The sequence below is a fragment of the Rhinolophus ferrumequinum genome, chromosome 4 (genome assembly GCF_004115265.2).
Source record: "Rhinolophus ferrumequinum isolate MPI-CBG mRhiFer1 chromosome 4, mRhiFer1_v1.p, whole genome shotgun sequence".
NCBI lineage: Eukaryota > Metazoa > Chordata > Mammalia > Chiroptera > Rhinolophidae > Rhinolophus > Rhinolophus ferrumequinum.
The window spans coordinates 87,678,413-87,700,018 of record NC_046287.1 but is presented as its reverse complement, the minus strand read 5'-3'; the positions used below and the strand labels follow the sequence as shown (position 1 = coordinate 87,700,018).

Here is a 21,606-nt window from a genome sequence, read left to right as displayed (position 1 = left end):
TGTCCCTTTCCTTATGGAATGTCTGATCACATGTCTTGGTAGGTGGGAGAAAAGCTGGCAGTTTTTACCTTTGTCAAGGCTTAGGACAAAAATAACAGTATGAAATAAATCAATACAACAATAAGAATATGTATATGTATATATATTCTACCTATAAACTATATTCATCACAAAAGAGAGAAACAAATAGACTATATCCATAGTCTTATTGCTGTGCTGACATACGAATTCCAATCTTCAGTTGTTAGTTTACTTACTTGACCACCAGTCAATAGAAGGAAATTCCAGGGTGATAGAATTTTGACTACCCCTTGGTGTTATCTCTAACAGGATTTAGTTACATTGTGCTCTTCCGGGAAGGATGTAGCTGTGTATGCAGGTTTTAATCTGGCAGTCGTTCTTTTTTCTATTTACACTATATGTGGTGATTCCCTGATTGCTGTTTTATTAGGACCCTGGGAGGAGAGGCTATTCTCCTTCCCTATTTTTCTACACTTAAGAGAGTTTAATATAATTACACTTAGTAATTTTTTTTAACAGTCTAGGGGTTTCTATGCATATTTAACCAGTGTTTTACGTATAGTTGGGCAGTTTATTATCTGACACCAACCAGATCTAACTATGTAAATATGTATTATACGATTACCTTAAAGACAAATTGTGATCTATGAGTTAATAACCTATAGCTCTTGTATCATTTTAATATTAGGGTATTTAAAATGTTTCTATAAGTTAGTCTCGTTTATTTTGTTTTTGTTTTTTTAACAACACTAATTTACTAGAAGACTGGGGTGGTTTTCACTGGCACTGACAGCTACTATGCTATAGAAAGAACCTGTACCTGGAATCTGACTTTAGAGTCTCGGCTCTGCCTCTTGTTTTTTTACCTTGAAGAAATCATCATCCATAGGATGAGGATAATTTCCATCTCGCAGTGTTTTTATGAGGACTAAATGACACAAATATAGGAACTGTATTACAAAGGTAAAATTAGGTTTAAGGGACCCTGGGCATGGCAAGGAACTGGCCGTCTCAGAAGGGAGAGGGGAGGAGCTTTTTATGGGGTTTAAGCTAATCATTTACTAGTCACAGAGCACAGGTATTATGTATGGTAGGCCTCCAATACCTTTCCCCCAGATTATACTTCCAAAGCCCAGTCTTCCTCATCTGGGCGAACTCAACCTCAGGGCATATTCTATGATTTTTTTGTCCTTGCTTCACTTCCCCCAAGACTAGAATTTGGAGAAACCATTCCTTCATCTTTGCATCCTTCTTAGAACTGCTCATTGGCAAGAGTTTAATGTGTTTGATATTAGACGAGGTTCCTACACAGGGGTCTGGACATCAGAATAGTGAGTCAAACGGCGACTGAATAACCGTTAGCGGCAGAGAAATTAAAACCAATTTTAAGTTCTTCCTTCTCTACGAAGGAAAGAGCAATGATGTTCTTCCTAAAAGAAAATCTTAAATGGAGTTGAGTCTCTAATGTTCAGCCTAAAGCCTGCTAAGATACCGGTACAAGGTTGGGGCGGGGGGTACAGTTAACATTGTTTTGGTTGTATTCTGGCTGGAGCCCAAACCTTGGTCCCAACAAGAGTACCAATCCCACCCACCCGGTTGTGGGGTGCGGGGCAGCTGTCTGTGTCGCCCCAAGCCGCTGTAGCCGGGCTTCTGGTCCTGAGAGATGCAGGTGAAGTGGTGTGAAGGGTTGGGCTTTTTTTTTTGTTCCTAAAAATGTAACGAACAAAAAAAAAAGTACAACAATCCAAACCCAACCATTTTGTTGCGCGCCGGCTTCCTTCCCGGGTGGCTCCACCGGGGCGGCGCCGCCTCCTGGCGCCCGCGCTCCATCTCGCTAGGCCAAGCCCACTCGTCTCCACCGTCGACGTCCGCTTCCCGGCGCGCGCGCAGCCCCTCTGCAAGGGAGAAAAGCGAGCCGCCCGGGGCTCTCCCCTCTCTCGGGCGCACCGCGGGCGGTGGCGGTGGAGGACCCCGGAAGGACTCCCGCCTCCCCTCATCCTCTCCCTCTCCCTGGGAAAGGCGAGCCTCGAGAGGCGGAACAAAGGCGAAACCCAGCGGGGAAGGCGGACCGAGGTGCCGGGGGAGGAGGGCGGTGGGGCGGGGCCCAGCCGGCCCCGGGAGTCCATTTTGCAGCCTTGCTGGGCACTTCCCGCGCGGTTCCCGCGGCTGCAGGACGGCTGCAGGCTGGGCCCCGTCCGCGGCCGGGGAGGTCCGAGCTAAGTACTCGCCCTCGCGCTCCTCTCTGGGGAGGGGGTGGTCCTGGAGCCTGCTGCGAGGGTGGGGACTTGCCCTGACGGGGCAGGGACCTGCGTGGGTGGGGGACCGGCGGAGAGCTCGGTCTGAGCTCCGGGTCCCGCAGCACACCGCAGCCGGCGGGGCACCGGGACGGGGTGTGGGGAGGAGCGGCGTGCGGGTGGGCATCCCACGGGCCCGGGGCGCGGTCTGCTCGGAAAACCTGCTACGCTACCCATCAGGCTGGCTGCACTGCCAGCGCTTCGGTATCGCCTAGGAAAGGCGATCGTGAACCAGAACAGAAGTGAGACCACGCGACCACTCCCTGCCACTGAACCTGGGGAGGCTGCCTGGCCCCGGGGGAGGGCGCCCTAACGGAGAAGCTCCTTAGTACAGAGATCTCCTGCCTCTCCCACGCTCCTGTCTTCACCAGGTCCTAGCTGGCTGGCTTTATTTGTGGGGGACAACTGAAAAATTGAGGGTTAAGACTAAGGATCCTGTGCAAATGAGTGCATAATACCCTCTTCTTTGTTCTCTCTTTGCAGTAGCCTCATTTGATTGTCAGTCACAGCGTGAAAAAAAAAATCCAAAACCCTGATTTCTTTTGCCCTGGGAAATAGTAACCCTGACGAATACAACTGCTTGCAGAGGACAGAGGTAAACTACAATACTTCCCTACATTAGAAAAAACAAAACAAAAACAAAAACCCACCCAATTTCTTTAGGCCCAGAAGCTTTCAGAATTGAACTATGCGTAGAATGTATGTGTTTCCACCCTCATGAGTGGTCTTTGTGCTTTCCATATTTTGTCAAAACTCAGAAAAATAGATTCCAGTCTTGGAAATTCTTTATGTGGCAATTATCTGAAATGTATTATAATTCAAAGGAAAAGAAGCTTCAGCAGCATTTCTTTTCTTACAAGGTTTTTCCCCTTGTCCTGTGCCATGCTGCTAGAGCTTGTACAACAGGGGTTGAGTTTTCTGACTATATAATAGATATTTTAAAAGTAGAATTTCATTTACATAAATACTCCCTTTGGTAGAACTTCATGGAACTTTGATAAACTGGTTATATTTTTGTCTTACACCAATGAGAAGATACATTTCTTCAGTCTCCTACCTTTTCCTAAAAATACCATCTTTTTTAGCACCAGCTGATGTACTAAACCTCCCTGGTAAGTCCTTCTATAACACCAGGTTATTTTCATATTCTACATTTATGATAGGTTAGTTACCTGGCCTTACTTCTGCTACAGCTTTTGTTCAGATATTCCCATTTCCATGAAATTGCTTTGTACCTGCTATCCTTGTAATACTTGCTTTGCCCTTCCTTGAAATTACAGTTCAAGAGAGTCCAGCTCTCTTTTAGGACATTTCTTGGTTAATAACTCATTCTCTAACATACACTTTAAATATATTTAGTTTTCACAGTGTTTGCACACATACATAATTAAACCACCTTAAATTTAATATAGTTTAGCGCTTTACAAGATTGTCACACATTACTTAATCTTTCAAAGAAAATTATGTAGGTGCTGTAAAAATCCTTATTCTGTGAAGGGTAAAACCAGTACTTGAACCTACGTGTTCAGAAGCAGCTTCAATGCTCTTTTCCCTCCACTGGAGAGCCTGTTATAACCTAAATTGTAAAAAAAAAACAAAAACATAGAATTTTGTAAGGGATTTAAAGAGCCCATGATTAAACTCCATTTTATTAATGAGAATATTAAATTCTTGACCAATTTCCTGGATAGTGCTAAGGTCTAAGAACTGGGAAACTCAGGTCCTATAACTAGCTTGCTGTGTACGATTGAGAAGTCTCCATTGGGGGGACCCTCAGTTTTCTTGACTTACAAAGTTAGGTGTTTAGCTAGATGACCTTTATGAAGTTTTTAAGCGCTGTGCTTCTATTTTATGCCATCACCATACTTATATTATTTCCTGTATGTATTGGTAATACACAGACACATACTAATATTAACTGCCTTAAACGGTTTTATATTTTAAACTTGGATTAGTATGGTAAAGTATGCCTTATTCTTGTTTTTTTATTAAACTCTATAAAAGTATGGTTCTGTTGTAAGGTCAGGAACTGCATGGAGCGGTAGAGCACTCATACATCATTGGTTAGAGTTCATAATGTGGTATAGCTTTTCTAGAGGGAATCTTGGCGATCTTTTCAAGAGCGTTAAAAATGTTCCTACTTTGATCCATCTAACAGTACACTTAATGGAGTTATCTAAGGAAATAATCAGAGCTGTGGACCAAGACATTTCTACAAGGTGTTCATTTAAATATTATAATATCAATAAAACAACCAATAAGAAAGAACATATTTGTAAGCTATACTGTCATGTCTTAGAAGGATATATAATGATAGAAATGCATGTGAAAGAAATGGATACAAAATTGTGTTGTGCTAAAATGTTTGTGTGTGGAAACACACAAGACTGGAAGAAATACACCAAAATAGTAGTAGTTATTCCTTGCTGGTGTAATTATGAGTGATTTTTTCCCCTGTATTTTTCTGAATTTTGTATCATCACAAATTATTTTTATAATTTAAGAAAAAAACAAAAGCTAATTGCATGGGTAACCTCTCCCACTTCAGTATGCTGTCATCTCTCTCTGTCCTTTTTATAAGGCATTTATCACACCTTTTAGAGTAACTATTTTTGTAAATGAATGTGCTATATTTTTTAATTTAGGGCAAAAATTGACTTTTGGCTTATAATCTTTATAAATATCATTAGAACATTGGATTGTCATTTTTGTTACTCAGGAAAGACACTGCCATTGTCATTACCTTGGGCTGGGACTCTAGCTACTAGAATGGTATTAGAAGAATGGAGTGCTATGCCCACCTCTCATGATAGTTAATCACATATGGGTGTCCTTTGACATACAGAATAGTTCCATTCCAGTCAAACCTTCTATAAAGCAAATTCACATAACGTGAACTCTTTTTAATTCAATTACATTGTAGATACATACATTTCTAAGTAAAAGTTGTATTGAAAATTTTTGCTGATACATTATTGTCTTTCCTGTGGCATAAGCACAAGTATATCCTACTTGGCAGTAGCCTGGTTCCCCTTTTAAAACTCCTAGAGGAGCTTTTCCTTCCCCCCGCTCCCGCATATTGGCAGTATTGACTATGAACAAGGCGTGCCAACATAGTATATATAATATAACCAACCTAAAAACTGCTTAAAATTTAGCATAATTGCTTTCCAATCTACATATTCTATAGATTACCGTGTTTCCCCGAAAATAAGACCTAGCTGGACAATCAGCTCGAATGCATTTTTTGGAACAAAAATTAATATAAGACCTGGTCTTATTTTAATATAAGACCGGATATGATATGCTATACATGATTTGATATAATACATATAAATATAATACCAGGTTTTACATTGATTTTTGCTCCAAAAGATGCATTAGAGCTGCTTGTCTGGCTAGGTCTTATTTTTGGGGAAACAGGGTAGTACTTATCAGTTAGCTACTAAATGCCTATTTTCATTTGGCACAGTATTACATACTATGTAAATAATCTCATTTACTTCGATAAATCTAGCTAGTTATCTACTGAATGCTAGACTTTGGCAGTACTTTCTGAAAACTGGAATTAACCTCAAATACAGAGTTAGATGATAGAAACTTAATAGATCTCAACCTGTTAGGGATAATTTAGGTCAATAGCTGAGCTTATGGCTTTCAAGAAGACAATTTGTTTTAGAAGAATTTTCATTTAAACCCATTTTCATTTATTTGGGAGAAAAGAAACCAGACATTTCTGGTTCATAAAACCTTTGCAGAAGTCACAGTTCCAACTTAATTTGAACTTTCAACAGGTAAAGATAACTATCTCGATCTGGTTAGTACCAGACTAGGGAATAATTTAGTCTGTATGTTTCTGTCAAATTCAGACACTCATTTTATTAAGATTGATTTCATCTGGGAGAGAATGGGATTCAACACCATTTGGAATCACACCTATTTCTCAATAGTTGTATATAAATGGGACAGGTGTATCTGATCTAGGTGGTATTGTGAAACCCTACTGATTTAATGTGGACTTACAGGATTACAGGATAATATCTTGGGTGATTATCAAGTGGCACAGTGGAAAGTAAAAAGGGAAACAAAGATGAAGAGGGTGGAGGATAAGGAAATAAGAGGAAATCAGAAGATTGTAACTCATTGAAACAGTATGCAGAAAATGAGTTCAAAAAAAAAATAAAGGCAAGAGTCAAAGCCAAATAGTGGTATGGTACACAGAAGAGAATAAAGGAAAGGGAGAAAAGCATTTCTGAGTGGTCTGGAGTAATTAGGTAATGACCTGGTTTTTGTTTTTGAAAATGTCACCTTAGTCCAAAAACTGTGAACTTGCTGAATAGGTGAGACCTTCTGTACTCGGTTCCTTTTGCCTTAAGTACCAGAAATCTTGCTAGAAATATCTTGAGAGAAGTTTAAACTCGTTCTAAGATACTGCCAGAAAAGCTAAGTTACTATTTATTGTCTTATATGGACATATAGGTAACTTTTGTTTTGTGTTTGCAAGAGCTACGTAACAAACTGGATAAGCTATTTTAGATACTATATGCAATATACTTTAATATTTCTTTTTTGAGATATTGGAAATCTTAATCTCCCTTTCTCCTGTTTTGATCACATAAGTTATGGAACAGTCTATAAAAGCCAGAATAAAGTGTTACAACACATTGATATAGAGTACTTAAAACAAAAACTTGTAAATAATTTTCATATATTTAAATTAGATACCTTTCAAAACAATTGTACAGTGAGGAGAGAAATTAAGTGTTTTGTTAAAGGTCACAGACTGAGAACCAGCAAGCATGTCAATCTCACAGGTCTGGATCCAGAGATTTCCAGTAATGCATTTTTTAATTTATAAAAAATGCTATACCAGATTAAGTTCTTTGTGTGAAGTTCATCATGTTAATGTTAACTGAAGTTTTGTTTTTATAGCTCAATATGGTTTTCTTATAATTGGCCACCCTGTTTAGTTTTTTGGTTTTTTTACCAAGTTTTTGTGAGAATTTTCAAATATACAGAAAATTAAAAAAATACTGTAATAAATATCCTTACCTGGATTAAATAGTTGTTAACTGGACTTCTACTAAGTTTCAAGGAAGCATTAGTAGTGGATCTCATACTAAAATAGAATACAGTGTACTACTTGAAAATAAGATTAGTGTGCTGAGAGGAAGTGATTAAAAGAAGAAAAGGTGATCCCTTAATTCTAGGCGTTGTTCCAAGAGAAGATTGATGGCTCTCAGTTTAGTAGAGCTTTGCATAATTTAGTTTTGTCAGTGAAGTGATTTTCAATATTTCCTATCTAGTTACTTGTTAAGTATTTGGATACTGCTTTGAAATTCCTGAATTCAAAGATGCCTCAAAGCAGGATGGAAATTTGGTTGAAACCTCCAATAGATACAAAGTATTTATTGGCTTTCCTTTTTTTTTCCCCTTCTAACGGGATTTGGAAAGAAATCATGGGTAATATTTTGAACAACTTTATATTGCTGTCAACCAATGAAATCCAAAGGTTTACTAGGAAAGTTTCTTTTAATAAAATAGATTTTTATTAAAATTAACTTTTAAGAATGAATACCTTTATAATCATTTTGGGTTGATTCATTTAAAAACAAAGGACTTCTAGGAGGGAGAAGACATTACTACAGTAGCTTTTACTTCTATTTTATGACTCCTTTCCTTTGTAAGTATTGGCTTTTCCATTTTTAATATTCTGGTTGTCATGTTTCGTTTTTTGATCTGTAGAGACTGTTGTTGTTGCTGTATACCCACTGTGGGTAGATTGATAAAGCAGATTTTGTAGTTTTCCTTGAGTGCATCTGCCTTGCAAATTTGCTAAAAAGTAAATCTGTGGTGATGTTATACAACTGTGCATTTGTCAAAACTCATAGAACTGTATACCAAAAAGATTGAAAATTTATGTCAATTAAAAACATGAATAGGTCAGGAAAATGAGGGTGAAAACCAGACAGGTGGTAGACAACAAGGTATATATTTGTCTATTTTCTTTGTTGGTATAAAACTTGGGAAATGTTTAATTGGTGGGAAAATAGATTTTTGTGCTTCAAAAATTTAGACTTTTAGTATTCAGAGAACACATTCAAAGGAAGCAGTGAATCTTAGAAAACTTGTTTGCCTTTATATACTTAATTTGACATTGGTTAAGGTGAAATTTTATGACTGAACAATAATTTTGTTCACATAGTTTCTTGACTTCTATCTGGGGAAAAATTAGCTCCCCCAAAGAGGAACTATGTACTTTATTTAGTTTCTTTAAAGGAGGAAGCTTTATTGGTTTCTTCAGATTTTTGTGTTAGATACACTTTAAGAAAAGGATCTATAAATTCCTGTGAAACAACCCATTATGTAGAGAGATAAACATCTTACTGTGTATTTCCCTTTAAAATTTTCGGGGCAACAAACTTGCCAGGGTTTCTTGGATTAGGATATTATGTCTCAATTTTCTCTGAAAGTCACTTGTGGAAGTGGTCACATAGTTTTGTTATAAAGAAAGTTTTGAGTATAAAGCTAAGTGAAGAGAAAATAAAATACTGTTTAGCTTTTAAAATGAATGAAAATAAGAATCTTTAAATTATAACCCAAGATTTGTAAGCTGTACTATTTGAAATGGAACAATAGGATCTATCGTAATTTTGTTGGATACAATTTGTAAAAAAGGGACTTTCTCTGATTCATTTTAAGAGTTGTAAGTTGATGATGGCTTTGGGATGACTGTTTATTATTTCTAAATTTTCCTGTGTGACATTTTCCTTTTGATCATACTTGATTGCCTTAAAATTCTTCTTGGCCCCTATTACAGTATGCTCAGTTTTCTTCTAAGTTTCTCTTTGCCTCAGGTGCCCTTTTCTCCTCCTCATCCCAACCACTCGGTATCCTTTTATTCCCCCCTCTTATTTGGATAGGATTCTCTGGAAATTCTAACCTTGCAAGGATGAATAAATTAGGTTTACTTTATTGAATGCTGCCCCACTACTTTCCTGTTTCTATCGCCTACTCCAAAATCTAGCCTTAGCATAGAATTCTTAGGTGAAAGATGATAGCAGTGCAGGTGATAAGTGTGGAACAGGGCTGGGATTGGAGGGTCATCCAAAGTTTTTCTTCTCTGTTCTAGAGTCAGTGTTTTACAGCTGCTTGATAACTGCTCTTGGAGAGCACACCAGTCTTCATAGCCATTCTCTTCCTAATGCTTTTCAAAGGTTATATGATTTCTTATGTCACAAAAGATTTTTCGGGAAAATCAGCTCATTGCACATTTTGCTATATTACACTAAATTTGACAGAATAATCTTTAATTCACCATGTATGTATTATATATTTATTATACATATATCTCTCACAACTTAATATAAACCATAAACTAATTAGCCCTGCAAATTTACCTTATCTTTTAATTATGTTCTAGATGATAGCTCTAATTGTGACTCTTAAAATTGCTGTTAAAAAATTACTTATTTAGTTTTATTATAAAATGGCCTATAGATTATTAGATCTTATTTTACTTACCGTGTTTCCCCGAAAATAAGACCTAGCCGGACAATCAGCTCTAATGCGTCTTTTGGAGCAAAAATTAATATAAGACCCGGTCTTATTTTACTATAATGTAAGACTGGGTATAATATATGATATGATATAATATACCAGGTCTTATATTAATTTTTGCTCCAAAAGACGCATTAGAGCTGATTGTCTGGCTAGGTCTTATTTTTGGGGAAACATGGTATTACTTTAGTAGTAATATGATATATACATATACATATATATTACTAAGTAAACTGAATAAGGTCATATTTAGCACTATTTTTGGCTTTAAAACTTTAGGGATTGAAGTTTTAAAATGTACATTTTAAAATAATAAACTTGCATTGGAAGTGGTATTCTCTAGATCAGGGATCTCAAATATTTTGGTCTCAGATCCCTTTTACACTCTTAAAAACAAAGGATCCCAAGAGCTTTTGTTTACATGTGTTTAGTACAGTAGACATTTACTGTATTATAAATTAAAACAAAAATATAAAGATATTTAAAATAACAATGATAAACCTATTACATATTAACATAAATAATTTGTGAAAAATAACTTTTTCAAAACATTTGAGAAGAGTGGCATTGCTTTACATATTTATAGATCTCTTTAATGAATTTCTGTTTAATAGATGACATCTGGAGTCTTTTATCTGCCTCTGCATTACACCTGTTGCAATAAGTTATTTTGGTTGAAATATACAAAGAAAACCAAGTATGGCCTTGCACAGTTAAGTAGTTGGTGAAGGGAGGAATATTATAGCCTTTTCTTACAATTGTGGATCTTCTATGATACTATACCAAAGCTCAACAAATGATAGTTTCTTAAAGGTTAATTGCAATATGGAATCTGAAATCATGTTTTGTAGCGTACTGGTCTTTCAATCTTTTATCCATGCATGATTTATAACATGCGTTGGTGATTTGAACCAATTAGTTCACTGTGTTATGCAGAACTCCAGATTTTGACATATTTCATTCTACAGTAATCTCCCCCCTTAAAAAAAAAATTCCCTATTCCTAATATCATTAGAAAAGTCTTTTAATTAATGAGGAGCTATCAAGCTCCTAAATGGCAAATATGTTTTCCAAAATTCTAGTTTTCACTCAGAAACTCAGCTTTTATTATTGGCAAGAAAATACTGTCATTTTTTTTTCCCTTGAAGTGACGGGCTCATTTTGTTCATTTTCAAGAAAATGTCTGCCAGATATCTAAGTCATTTCAGATCCCTGAATGGGCATAGTTTGTCATTTGTTCTTTCAAGTAAAAATGGTGTTCCATGTAAAAAGCAGTTGGTTCAGCTTGCACCTCAATCACATAAGCGCTTTTCCTCCACACAGTATCTCCTGGTATGCTGCAGAAATGCTGTGTGTTTACTTCCTGTTTTGTCACACAAGGATCAAGATTTAACAAAATGAGTAATTTTTACGGCTTCATCAAGAACATTCTTAAATGAAACTGGCTACCCCCACCCCACTGTGGGTGTGTGGTGAAGAATACAGAGCAGTAGTACAGTTTGGTACTCTGTATTGCCTTGTCTGATTCCTGGTAAGGCTCCAGCAGTATCTGCTCACTGTTGCTTTTACAGTGCAATGGTCAACCTGGTGCCAAAGACAAGTAACATCTCAGTATTATTATGCAAATAGTACTGACCTCACGGATGCCCTGAGAGCCTTCGGGACACCCCGGTTTCTGCCCACCACATTTTGAAAACTGATGCTCTAGACAGTACAGATGGCTTTGATTTCTGTTCTGGTGGTTAAAAAAAACCCTCATTTAATTCTCTAGGGAAGAATGAAATTGCCACTCATTTTCTGTTTTTACCTATGATTTTAATTGTAATTTTGTCTTTGTAATAGAAAAAAATGCCAATTTTTAATAAAAGTCTGCATGAGAGTACGTGCTTGGATTTATATTTGTGTTTCTTTCTTTTAAATAGCATACCATTTTATAATTGTGGGCCCAGACTAAAGCGCTCTTTCTGCTCAGACACTGAGTAGCTTTGTTTCTGATCACCAGTAGTCAGCTCTGTTTTAACACAATCACTCGGGTCCTGCTGGCTCACTCGCAGTGTCCTAATCCTAACCCCGTCTCAGCCGAAGGCCGTTGTTGGAAAGCCCACAAAGGCCTTGTGTACAGGGAGCCTGGCTAATATGGAGCGTGTTCTAGTCCCAGCAGATTAAATCTGCTTTGGTGTGCATTCCCTTCCCAAATTGCTCACTTACTTCCTTTGTTTGCCTTGTTATTTCAGTGAAATCATTTTTAATGTCTGTGAAGATAGTTTCTTCTAATTATTACATAGTTCAAGTGGAGGGGATGACTGGAGTAAAATAAAACATTTATTTCTCTCTGCTAGGATGTGATGGAGCTGCTTGAAGAAGATCTTACGTGCCCAATTTGTTGCAGTCTGTTTGATGATCCCCGAGTTTTGCCTTGCTCACACAACTTTTGCAAAAAATGCTTAGAAGGGCTCTTAGAGGGGAATGTGCGGAATTCGTTGTGGAGATCATCTCCATTCAAGTGCCCCACATGCCGTAAGGAAACTTCAGCTTCTGGAGTCAATAGCCTGCAGGTTAATTACTCCCTGAAGGGGATTGTGGAGAAGTACAACAAGATCAAGCTCTCTCCCAAAATGCCAGTGTGCAAAGGACACTTGGGGCAGCCTCTCAACATTTTCTGCCTGACTGATATGCAGCTGATTTGTGGGATCTGTGCTACTTGTGGTGACCACACCCAGCATGTCTTCTGTTCTATTGAAGACGCCTATGCTCAGGAAAGGGATGCCTTTGAGTCCCTCTTCCAGAGCTTTGAGACCTGGCGTCGGGGAGATGCTCTTTCTCGCTTGGATACCTTGGAAACTAGCAAAAGGAAATCTCTACAGTTACTGACTAAAGATTCAGATAAAGTGAAAGAGTTTTTTGATAAGTTACAACACACATTAGATCAAAAGAAGAATGAAATCCTGTCTGACTTTGAGACCATGAAACTTGCAGTTATGCAAGCCTATGACCCAGAAATTAACAAACTCACCACCATCTTGCAGGAACAACGAATGGCCTTTAACATTGCAGAGGCCTTCAAAGACGTGTCAGAACCAATCATATTTCTGCAACAGATGCAGGAGTTCAGGGAGAAAATAAAAGTAATCAAGGAAACTCCTTTACCTCCCTCTAATTTGCCCACAAGCCCTTTAATGAAGAACTTTGATACCAGTCAGTGGGAAGACATAAAACTAGTCGATGTGGATAAACTTGCTTTGCCTCAAGACACCGGCACATTCATTAGCAAGATTCCTGGGACCTTTTATCCGTTACTTGTGGTAGTCATTCTGCTTGGCTTTCTCATTTTCTTTGGTCCTGCTATATTCCTAGAATGGTCTTTAGTTGATGAATTTTCAACCTGGAAAGACCATCTTTCACACTTCAGTTCCTGTCTGATTAAATCACCTGATTTTGTAGAACAATCAGTTTTTTACTGGGAACAGGTGACAGATGGGTTTTTCATTTTCAGTGAAAGATTCAAGAATTTTACTTTGGTGGTGCTGAATAACGTGGCAGAATTTATGTGCAAATATAAACTATTATAAAATCTGTTTCAAGTACATTTCTGTCTTTTGTTAGACACTTGTTAGAGAATGGAATGGTAGTCCAGATTTGGTCAGATTCCTGTCAGGTCTTTTCCTCCAAAAGTATTCCTTTCAAGAATAATGCTTTACACATGTTCAAATTAGGTAGCATAAAGATTTAAGTGAAATTTAATGGTACAGTCCTGAATCTTTCCTTTTTAAAGAGGGCTTTTGAAATAAGCATCCTACCCCCAATACTGGTTGCATTTATGTTGTGTAAATAGGGGAGATGAGAAAGCACATGACCTAATATTGTATTTTTTTTAAACATTTTTTTTTATTGGGGAAGGGGAACAGGACTTTATTGGGGAACAGTATGTACTTCCAGGGCTTTTTTTCCAAGTCATGTTGTTGTTCTTTCAATCTTAGTTGTGAAGGGTGCAGCTCGGCTCAAGGTGCCGTGTTCAATCTTAGTTGCAGGGGGTGGAGCCCACCATCCCTTGCGGGAATCGAGGAATCGAACTGGCAACCTTGTGGTTGAGAGCCCACTGGCCCAAGTGGGAATCGAACTAGCAGCCTTTGGAGTCAGGAGCACGGAGCTCCAACCACCTGGGCCACCGGGCAGGCCCAACCTAATAATGTATTGATGAATTAGTATAATAGTGATTGTTCACTTAAGCATGTAATAAAGACTACTCTTGTGAAGCAACTTTTTTTTTGAGTGAACATTCTTTAAAAAAGGAGAGAAGACACGGATGGATTGGATTTCCAGATTTTTCTACAGAGGGTTGATTTCCTTTTTTGCTAAAATGTAAATCTCATGTAAACAAAAACCGGTATTTTCTTGTGATAAGTGTACATTTTTAGGAGAGTGGAAATTTCAGCTTGCCCTTTTTTCCTTAGGTTTTGTAATTTATCACCAAAGGGATTTGGTGATAAACCACAGAAGTGTTAGGTGGCTGTGTATAGGTTAAAAAAATCTAAGGGCAAGAGCAGGAAATAGGAAAGCTTCCTTTTTGCTGGCAGCTAAGTGTTGTGTTGTCCCAAAGTATCGTGGCAACTGATCAACCAAACCAATCCACTTGCTTAAAGAATTTAAGAGCAGTTAAGACTAATTTGACAACAGATGAAACAATCTATCAGCTATTATAAAGGACAAAGTAATCAATAAACATTAATGCTGTCGTATCTGCTCACATGAAATAAAAATGCCCTATCTCCCACAGAATAAAAATACTTACTAATTTTCTCACCTTGTTTAGAATTCAAATGAAAAGGAAAGTGACCTTAGAACTGCTCTCTAGCCTGCCTTATTTCTGTCATGGAACAAGACATTGAAAGCCCAGAGTGTCCTTTAATTTGGTTGAGAAGACAACTCAAGCAGATACAGGAAAAAACGGTAGCAACTAAATTTAAAGTACAGAAGAATCATTCTAGTTAAAAGAAAAATCAGATTAAGCTGCTAGTTAAGGGAATGGCTGTCTGTCATCCCTAACTGACAATTCATGATTGGAATTGCTAAAGGGACCATCAGGAACCATAACAATGTTTCTCTGTAAATCTGCCATGATTAGAGGTCTGGGGGAGGGGAGTGCTTTTCTGTACCCAGTATTTATATTTTTAAAGTACAGATTTACAAAAGGTTTTCATGGAGAATTTTTTTATGAAATACAGGAATCTATTTGACATCTATCCTCAGATGTATTGACAGCTTCCTTAAACTATCCAGTTCCTCATCTGTTGTTTTTTTCATTTTGTATACTGCAAGTTCCCAAGCAACTCAAATGTGTAAACACAGCTATAGATACAATATTTACTTTTACAGTAGTTACCTGGGAATCTAGGTCTGTTTATTTTCCCCTCCTCTTCACTTACTAATCATATATAACTAGCAACATTTATGGTTATAGTTTGATTTACAAGTTCCTCAGTCTTGTTGATCGTTTCTAGCCTCTAGTTTGAAGTAAGAGAAGAATGAGTGGTCAGGAACTGGTCACTTTGAACGTGGGAGGGAAGATATTCACAACAAGGTGTTCTACCATAAAGCAGTTTCCTGCCTCTCGGTTGACACGAATGTTAGATGGCAGAGACCAAGAATTCAAGATGGTTGGTGGCCAGATTTTTGTGGACAGAGATGGTGCTTTATTTAGTTTCATCTTAGATTTTTTGAGAACTCAACAGCTTTTATTACCCACTGACTTTTCTGACTATCTTAGGCTTCAGAGAGAGGCTCTTTTCTATGAACTTGATCCTCTGGTTGATCTCTTAAACCAAGAACACTTGCTACAGCCAAAACCCGCTCTTGTGGAGGTGCATTTCCTAAGCCGAAACACTCAAGCTTTTTTCAGGGTGTTTGGCTCTTGCAGCAAAACAATTGAGATGCTAACTGGGAGGATTACAGTGTTTACAGAGCAACCTTCTGCACCTACCTGGAGTAGGAGCTCTTTCCTTCCTCAGACGACCTTACTTCCTCTGCCTCCTCAAAGACCTTCTTACCATGACCTGGTTTTCCAGTGTGGCTCTGGCAGCACTACTGATAACCAAACTGGACTCAGGTATTTTGTACTTTGAAGCATCTCTCTTCTGTACTAGTTCCTGATGTTTTCCCTCAAAACTCAAAATTTCTCATGCCTGAAACTTCTGGAAAAAAATGATCACTCAAAATAACGTTCTGGGGTATCCTGTAGAGTTGGGTAGAATGACCGGATAATTATTATCCAAACTGGGATACTTTTCAGAGTGAGAGGGTATTGTTGTTATATAGGAATAGGACAATAGGAATAAATCAGGACTGTTCAGGGAAATTGGGACTGTGGTCATTAAAGTTATAGGAGGAAATAATTTTATAGATTATGTTCCACTGCTAATTTGGCTTAGGAGTGAAATGCCTCCCCCTGCCCCCCAAGAGATTCTTTTAGTGTCTGGCATATAGTAAAGACTCAATAGTTGGTCCTGATTTTCTTATAGTCTGTGTGTATTTGTTTTTTCAGGCCTAGTATTTGTTCTTTCAGGCCTAGTAGTATGATTTGACTACTGATTTTTCTCCATCCTATTTTATTTTTAAACACCATTAAGGCAGATATATCCCATGGCAAATTGGGTATCCTTTTACATCTCTGGCACTCTTAGAAAACTCAAAATATTGGGATAGGCTGTCAGTATGTTAAGGATAGTTGCTCCTGAGTCAATTATTCACTTTCTTCCCCTATTGGTTTTGGCTGGACCCGAAGGCTGATTTCCACTCTGCTGTCACAGATACTATTTTTTTTTCCCTTAAAAATACCTTAATACTCTCCCACAATTATTTTATCTGTGAAAGCTGGCTTTAATTTTAAGGAGGAAAAAAAGTCTGCATGTGTTCTTTACCTTTAGTATTTAAAAAATAAAACTACTTTTGGGGGATAAAGGCAGAGACATATTTTGGAATATTTTCTTAAATTCAGCAGTAGCCATCAGGAATAACCAATGTTTGCCTCTCCCACAACACACCCCTTGGTCTTGCTTACCAACTGGAGAACACTGGGCTGTGTGACAATTCTTAAGTTTTTATACTTTATAATTTTCTGCTCTTCCAAAGAGTTTGAGATGTCATTTTGGGAAAAGAGAACCAGTTCAATTATTAGGCTAATTGTGAAGAAAACTAAGACCCTATCTTTATCTCAAATCTCTATGCAGAACTTTCTTTTCATTGGTGGGGCACTAATAAACAGAAAGGAAATTACCAGTCTTTGTTTTTTGAAGATTTGAGTGATTGAGATCTTTGCAGATCCCTTTTTAAAAAGTTAGACACCTAAGGAAAAATGGTAAAAATGGATTTTAAGAAACATGCAATATAAAAAAGATACCCTGGAAATACTAAATGCTCTTTGAAAACTATACATTTGGAGAAAATAATTGTAATCTTGTAAAATAAGATTAGAATCTCGAGTTGGGATACACAGTGCCAAGTGGTTTCCCACTTTGTTAAAGTATGTTTTAGAAATACTACAAAAGTTTTTTCATCGTCATGTGAGAATGGTATTATATTTAAACTTCCAAAGCAGGTAATTCCAAAACCAGAAGGTATTTTTAAAATTAAAAAAAAAATTTCATCCCCAAACAGATTCTTTTCTATTGATTGAAGATTCCAATCCCAGAAATGTTTGTGGTTTTTTTGGTATAGTGCCAATTTCAAAGTAGAGACTGATAACCTGAATAAGGTGACATCACTGGATTTCAGGTGACCAGATGAAACCTCTGGCCTTAAAAGATCCATCTTAGATGACTGCCTAGCTAGCAATCAGTTTGATTTCTTGCTTATTCCCTGGTCTGAATAGGTCTATTCAGATGTTTTTTGAAGGTGAAAAGTGGAGGAGTAAGCCTGAATGGCTCCTACGAGTCTGGAGTATCATCTATTTAGTATGTTCCACTAATATGATTTACTACTCTAAGGTCTTGTTAACCTAGCAGGTCACTCAGCTATTATCTCTCAAGTTCACAGTACTAGAAATACTTGGCTTGCATCTTGCAGATGTGGTAAATTATCAAGCTCAAGTTATGGTCACAGGATTTAGTCTCTTTGGTAGCCTTTATTCTATCTCACTTTCCTTTTTAAACTGGCTCAAATGGAAGAGAGCAGCTGCCTATGGCATTTTTAAAACACGTTTTGATTTTCTATTTCTCACCAGTTTCTTCTGTACTTTTCTTGTGCCTTGAACTCTTTCATTTCTCAATTTGACTTCATAGGGAATTAAGTACTTTGGCTCAGTGATTTCTTGTAAGTGCATTCCACTTTATCACCTACTATTTGTATTTTAATTTTGTGAGCTGTTCTGTAACTCTTTTATCTTTGAAAAATGTTTCTAGGCTATACAATCAAAATCGGGCTTGGAGGTAGATGGAATGATTTACTAAGGTTAGAAATTTGCTATATCAAACAAACTTTTTGATGTGTACTTTTATAAGTGTTACATTTTATTATTGAATTGCTTTCTTTGCCTAGAATGAGCTTCTAAATGTGAGCTACAATAAACTACTCTATTTCAATCATAATTAAAAGGAGTTTAGGGATGTCCCCAAGGCTCTTTTTATCCCACATAACTGCAGATAGTTCAGGTTGCTGCCTGAAACTAATTTAAGTTAGCCTCTGCTTCATTATCTCATAGACAAATGGTGGAAGGACACAAAGACATAAAAATATCCTTGACAGTAGATAAAGAAGGAGTAATATAGCTTATCTATATGGATATGTTATGTTGACATTATTGAAGCCAACATACAGCCAATCTGACAAGTTTAAATATATCTTTCTTGAATTATGTGGATTGGTTCTATTGAGTTTCCCAGGAAATAGAAAGTTTTATCATTTCAATTCCAGAGGCTTTTGATCCCATGTTTTTGTTCTTCAGCAATAGATAGTTATTGAGTAAAAACTGACAATAAAGCCAATTGTTTGATCAAATTGTTTGCTCCAGAAAATAGTTTCTCAATGAAAATTCATCAATGTTGGTTATATTCCTAAATGTAAAAGTAAAATGACTTGGGAGATCACAGCAAGGTCTGTTTTCAGTACCTTGAAATTACTGATTTGAATTTATAAATGAAGCCTCAACAAAGTATCTGATCAAAAATGGTATGATGCCTTTCTTTGAGCTTATATGTCAAATTTGTGTGTTTAGTTTTGCTAGTTATTAAAGGGATGCTTTATAATTAAACATTTTTTGTGTGTTCTAGGTACGTTTCTATAAAACCCGACAACCGAAAATTGGCCAACGGAACTAATGTCCTCGGTTTACTGATTGACACTTTATTAATGGAAGGCTTCCATCTGGTCAGCACTAGAACAGTATCTTCTGAAGACAAAACCGAATACTATAGCTTTGAAAGAAGGAAAAGGCCTGAAGCTCTTGCCATGAACAAAACAGTGAAACCAGAGACTACTGTCATGCCAGAGCAATCTCAGAAAAAGAAATGAGATTCTTAAATTTTTTTTTAAAGGGAAATTGTCATTTTCTTGTATGGAGATTCCATATTTAGGGCAAACATGTTCATTGGATATGTATGTACTCTGCCTAACTTTTTGGCCTTGTCCCCCACCGTGCCTTCTGGGGCAGCTACACCTCAACAATGCTTATGCCACAATGACTGCTTGCTACTTTCTGAACAACACCATGCACCTGGCACCTTGGCACATACTCCTCTGCTGCCAGGCCTCTTGCCCTTTTTCTTCTTGAATACTTACATTCTTTCAAGAATGGGCTCGAGAATCATACGGCTTGATTTCTAATCACTGACTAGCTATATGACTTGGGCAAATCATTTAACCTATTTGTGCCTCAACTTCGTCATCTATCAAATGGGGATAACAAGTACATGTCCCTTATAAGATACATGAGGATTAAAAGAGATAATGTACTCAACACATTCCCTGGCACATAGCAGGCACTCAGTAACTAGCAGTAGTGAGTGATAATGAAGACGGGTGGCCTACTTTCAATTGCACCTCTTCTGTGAGACCTTGTTTTCCTCCTTTTTCAGGCATATTAATCAGCTGTTTCCTCTGCAGAGATTTATGCCATCATAAAAACAAATTTTTCTCACTTGATTGTGAGCTCGATCCACTCAATAGTGCTAAACAGTGAGAGAAATATGTTTGTTACTAATTAACACCTACATTTGGTGAAAAACTTTTGAATAACCCCTCCTAACATTTAAAATACACATATAATTTGAATTAGTGATTTCTCTTGTAGGAATTCTTATATATATGTCATTTTAAACAGTAGGATAAACATTTAGAAAAGGCATCAGTAAGTCAAAGAGGACCAGGTACTTTGTACATGGTAGGGTTAAAAACTGTTGAGTGAAAGCAGTTGAGCACCATTTTAAAAAGTATAGTTCATTCAAAAACACCTGTTAAACATTTGTTAAGACACTATACTAAGTTTTCAGGATTAAAAAATGAGTAAGGAAAAAAAATCCATATTCTCAAGGAGCTCACATTCAAGTGAGAACATATATCATCATAACAGCAAAAGATTAGAAATAAACAAGTTCATCAGTAGGGAATGAGTAAATTATGGTTCATACAATGAAACACTATGCAGCCCTTAAAAAGAGGGAGGCAGCAGTTTCCAAACTGATAAAGGATTGTCAAATATAAGTAGGAAAAAACCAAGGTGCAGAACAATGTATAAAGTGGAAAAAGATATATTTATGAAAAAAATTACTTATTTTCTTATATATCATGGGTTTTTCAGCAGACACTGGTCGTCTGGAGAGAGAACTGGGTGAGTGGGGTTTAGATGTATGAGGAAGACTTACTTTTCATCAGACCTTGTAGATGTATTATCTATTAACAACAAGAAAAAAAGCCATACCTGACAGATTATGTGTGTATGTATGTGTGTGTATGTACGTGTGTGTATATCAGGGTAAAGGGGACTGTTACGGCATAGTATGGCCTGTTATACTGACACAGATTTTATTCTCTTACCTTTCCTGTGAAATTCCTACTTAGTAAAGAAACTGCATTCCAGAAATTTCTAGCAATTACTTATAGATTTGTATATGAGGGTTGTAGGGAACAATGCTTTAAAAAAAAAAGCAAAACATTTCCTAAGACTACCTTAAAAGATTATTAATGTATAACGTAAAAGTGCAAAATACTTTAAGATTAGTAATGTTAAGGTTAGCAATTGAAAATGACCCAAATAAGAAAAAAATCTCTATGAATAAGTGTTTTGTTTTGGTGGCACTCACCCTCTCTTTTCTGCAGAAAAGCCAGCTTAGTTATTTCAGTGTGTCATCTTAGTTTGGGGATGATGTGTTTTGTCTAGTTCCCTTGCTAGCATCACATTCTAGGGCACAATATTTCTATTCTGCTAAGTTTTGGCATGTATGTGATTTAACTAGTGGGGTATAGTTGGCATGGTTATATATGTAACACTGTTTAATTCTGTATAGTGCTATGTTGGAAAGATTATTAAAAGCTGATAACTGGTTAAAAATACTGGAATAAAAAATATTGTAACTATAGGTTGGCAAGGACTAAGACAGGAAATGTTTAAACTACTATTAATGTGTTCTTAGTCATTCACTTCTGCAGAAAACTAGTTTCAAATGAGAAATGTTCTTTCTTATGTGCTAAATAGAAACATTACCTATGGCAACATATAAAATACATAACATTCATTCATTCAATA

General features: G+C 37.0%; 2 protein-coding genes across 9 annotated transcripts; both read left to right on the top strand.

The window, feature by feature from the left end:
* The first annotated feature begins 1,822 nt into the window (after positions 1-1,822).
* TRIM13 (tripartite motif containing 13) lies at positions 1,823-19,272 on the top strand. 8 transcript variants are annotated; one of them, XM_033104262.1, is made up of 3 exons: positions 1,823-2,094; positions 2,799-2,910; positions 12,215-13,450. In XM_033104262.1, exon 3 carries the CDS (start codon positions 12,221-12,223, stop codon positions 13,442-13,444), a length of 1,224 nt encoding a protein of 407 aa, XP_032960153.1. In that variant the 5' UTR covers positions 1,823-2,094; positions 2,799-2,910; positions 12,215-12,220; the 3' UTR covers positions 13,445-13,450. The 8 variants fall into 8 exon arrangements, 6 of the variants coding, with proteins under 6 accessions (XP_032960153.1, XP_032960152.1, XP_032960151.1 ...); XM_033104261.1 differs by having other exon boundaries at positions 2,531-2,910; XM_033104260.1 differs by having other exon boundaries at positions 2,513-2,910.
* On the top strand, positions 14,816-20,611 carry KCNRG (potassium channel regulator). Its single transcript, XM_033104266.1, has 2 exons — positions 14,816-15,978; positions 19,136-20,611. The coding sequence occupies exons 1-2, from the start codon at positions 15,398-15,400 to the stop codon at positions 19,374-19,376; spliced, it is 822 nt and encodes a 273-aa protein (XP_032960157.1). The 5' UTR covers positions 14,816-15,397; the 3' UTR covers positions 19,377-20,611.
* The last annotated feature ends 995 nt before the right edge of the window (positions 20,612-21,606 follow it).

Excerpts from the sequence above, each read along its gene's own strand:
- TRIM13 (XM_033104262.1), top strand. The coding sequence starts at position 12,221 with ATGGAGCTGCTTGAAGAAGATCTTACGTGCCCAATTTGTTGCAGTCTG.
- KCNRG (XM_033104266.1), top strand. The coding sequence starts at position 15,398 with ATGAGTGGTCAGGAACTGGTCACTTTGAACGTGGGAGGGAAGATATTC. Across the intron at positions 15,979-19,135 it reads GATAACCAAACTGGACTCAG|GTACGTTTCTATAAAACCCG; the intron begins GTATTTTGTACT and ends TGTGTGTTCTAG.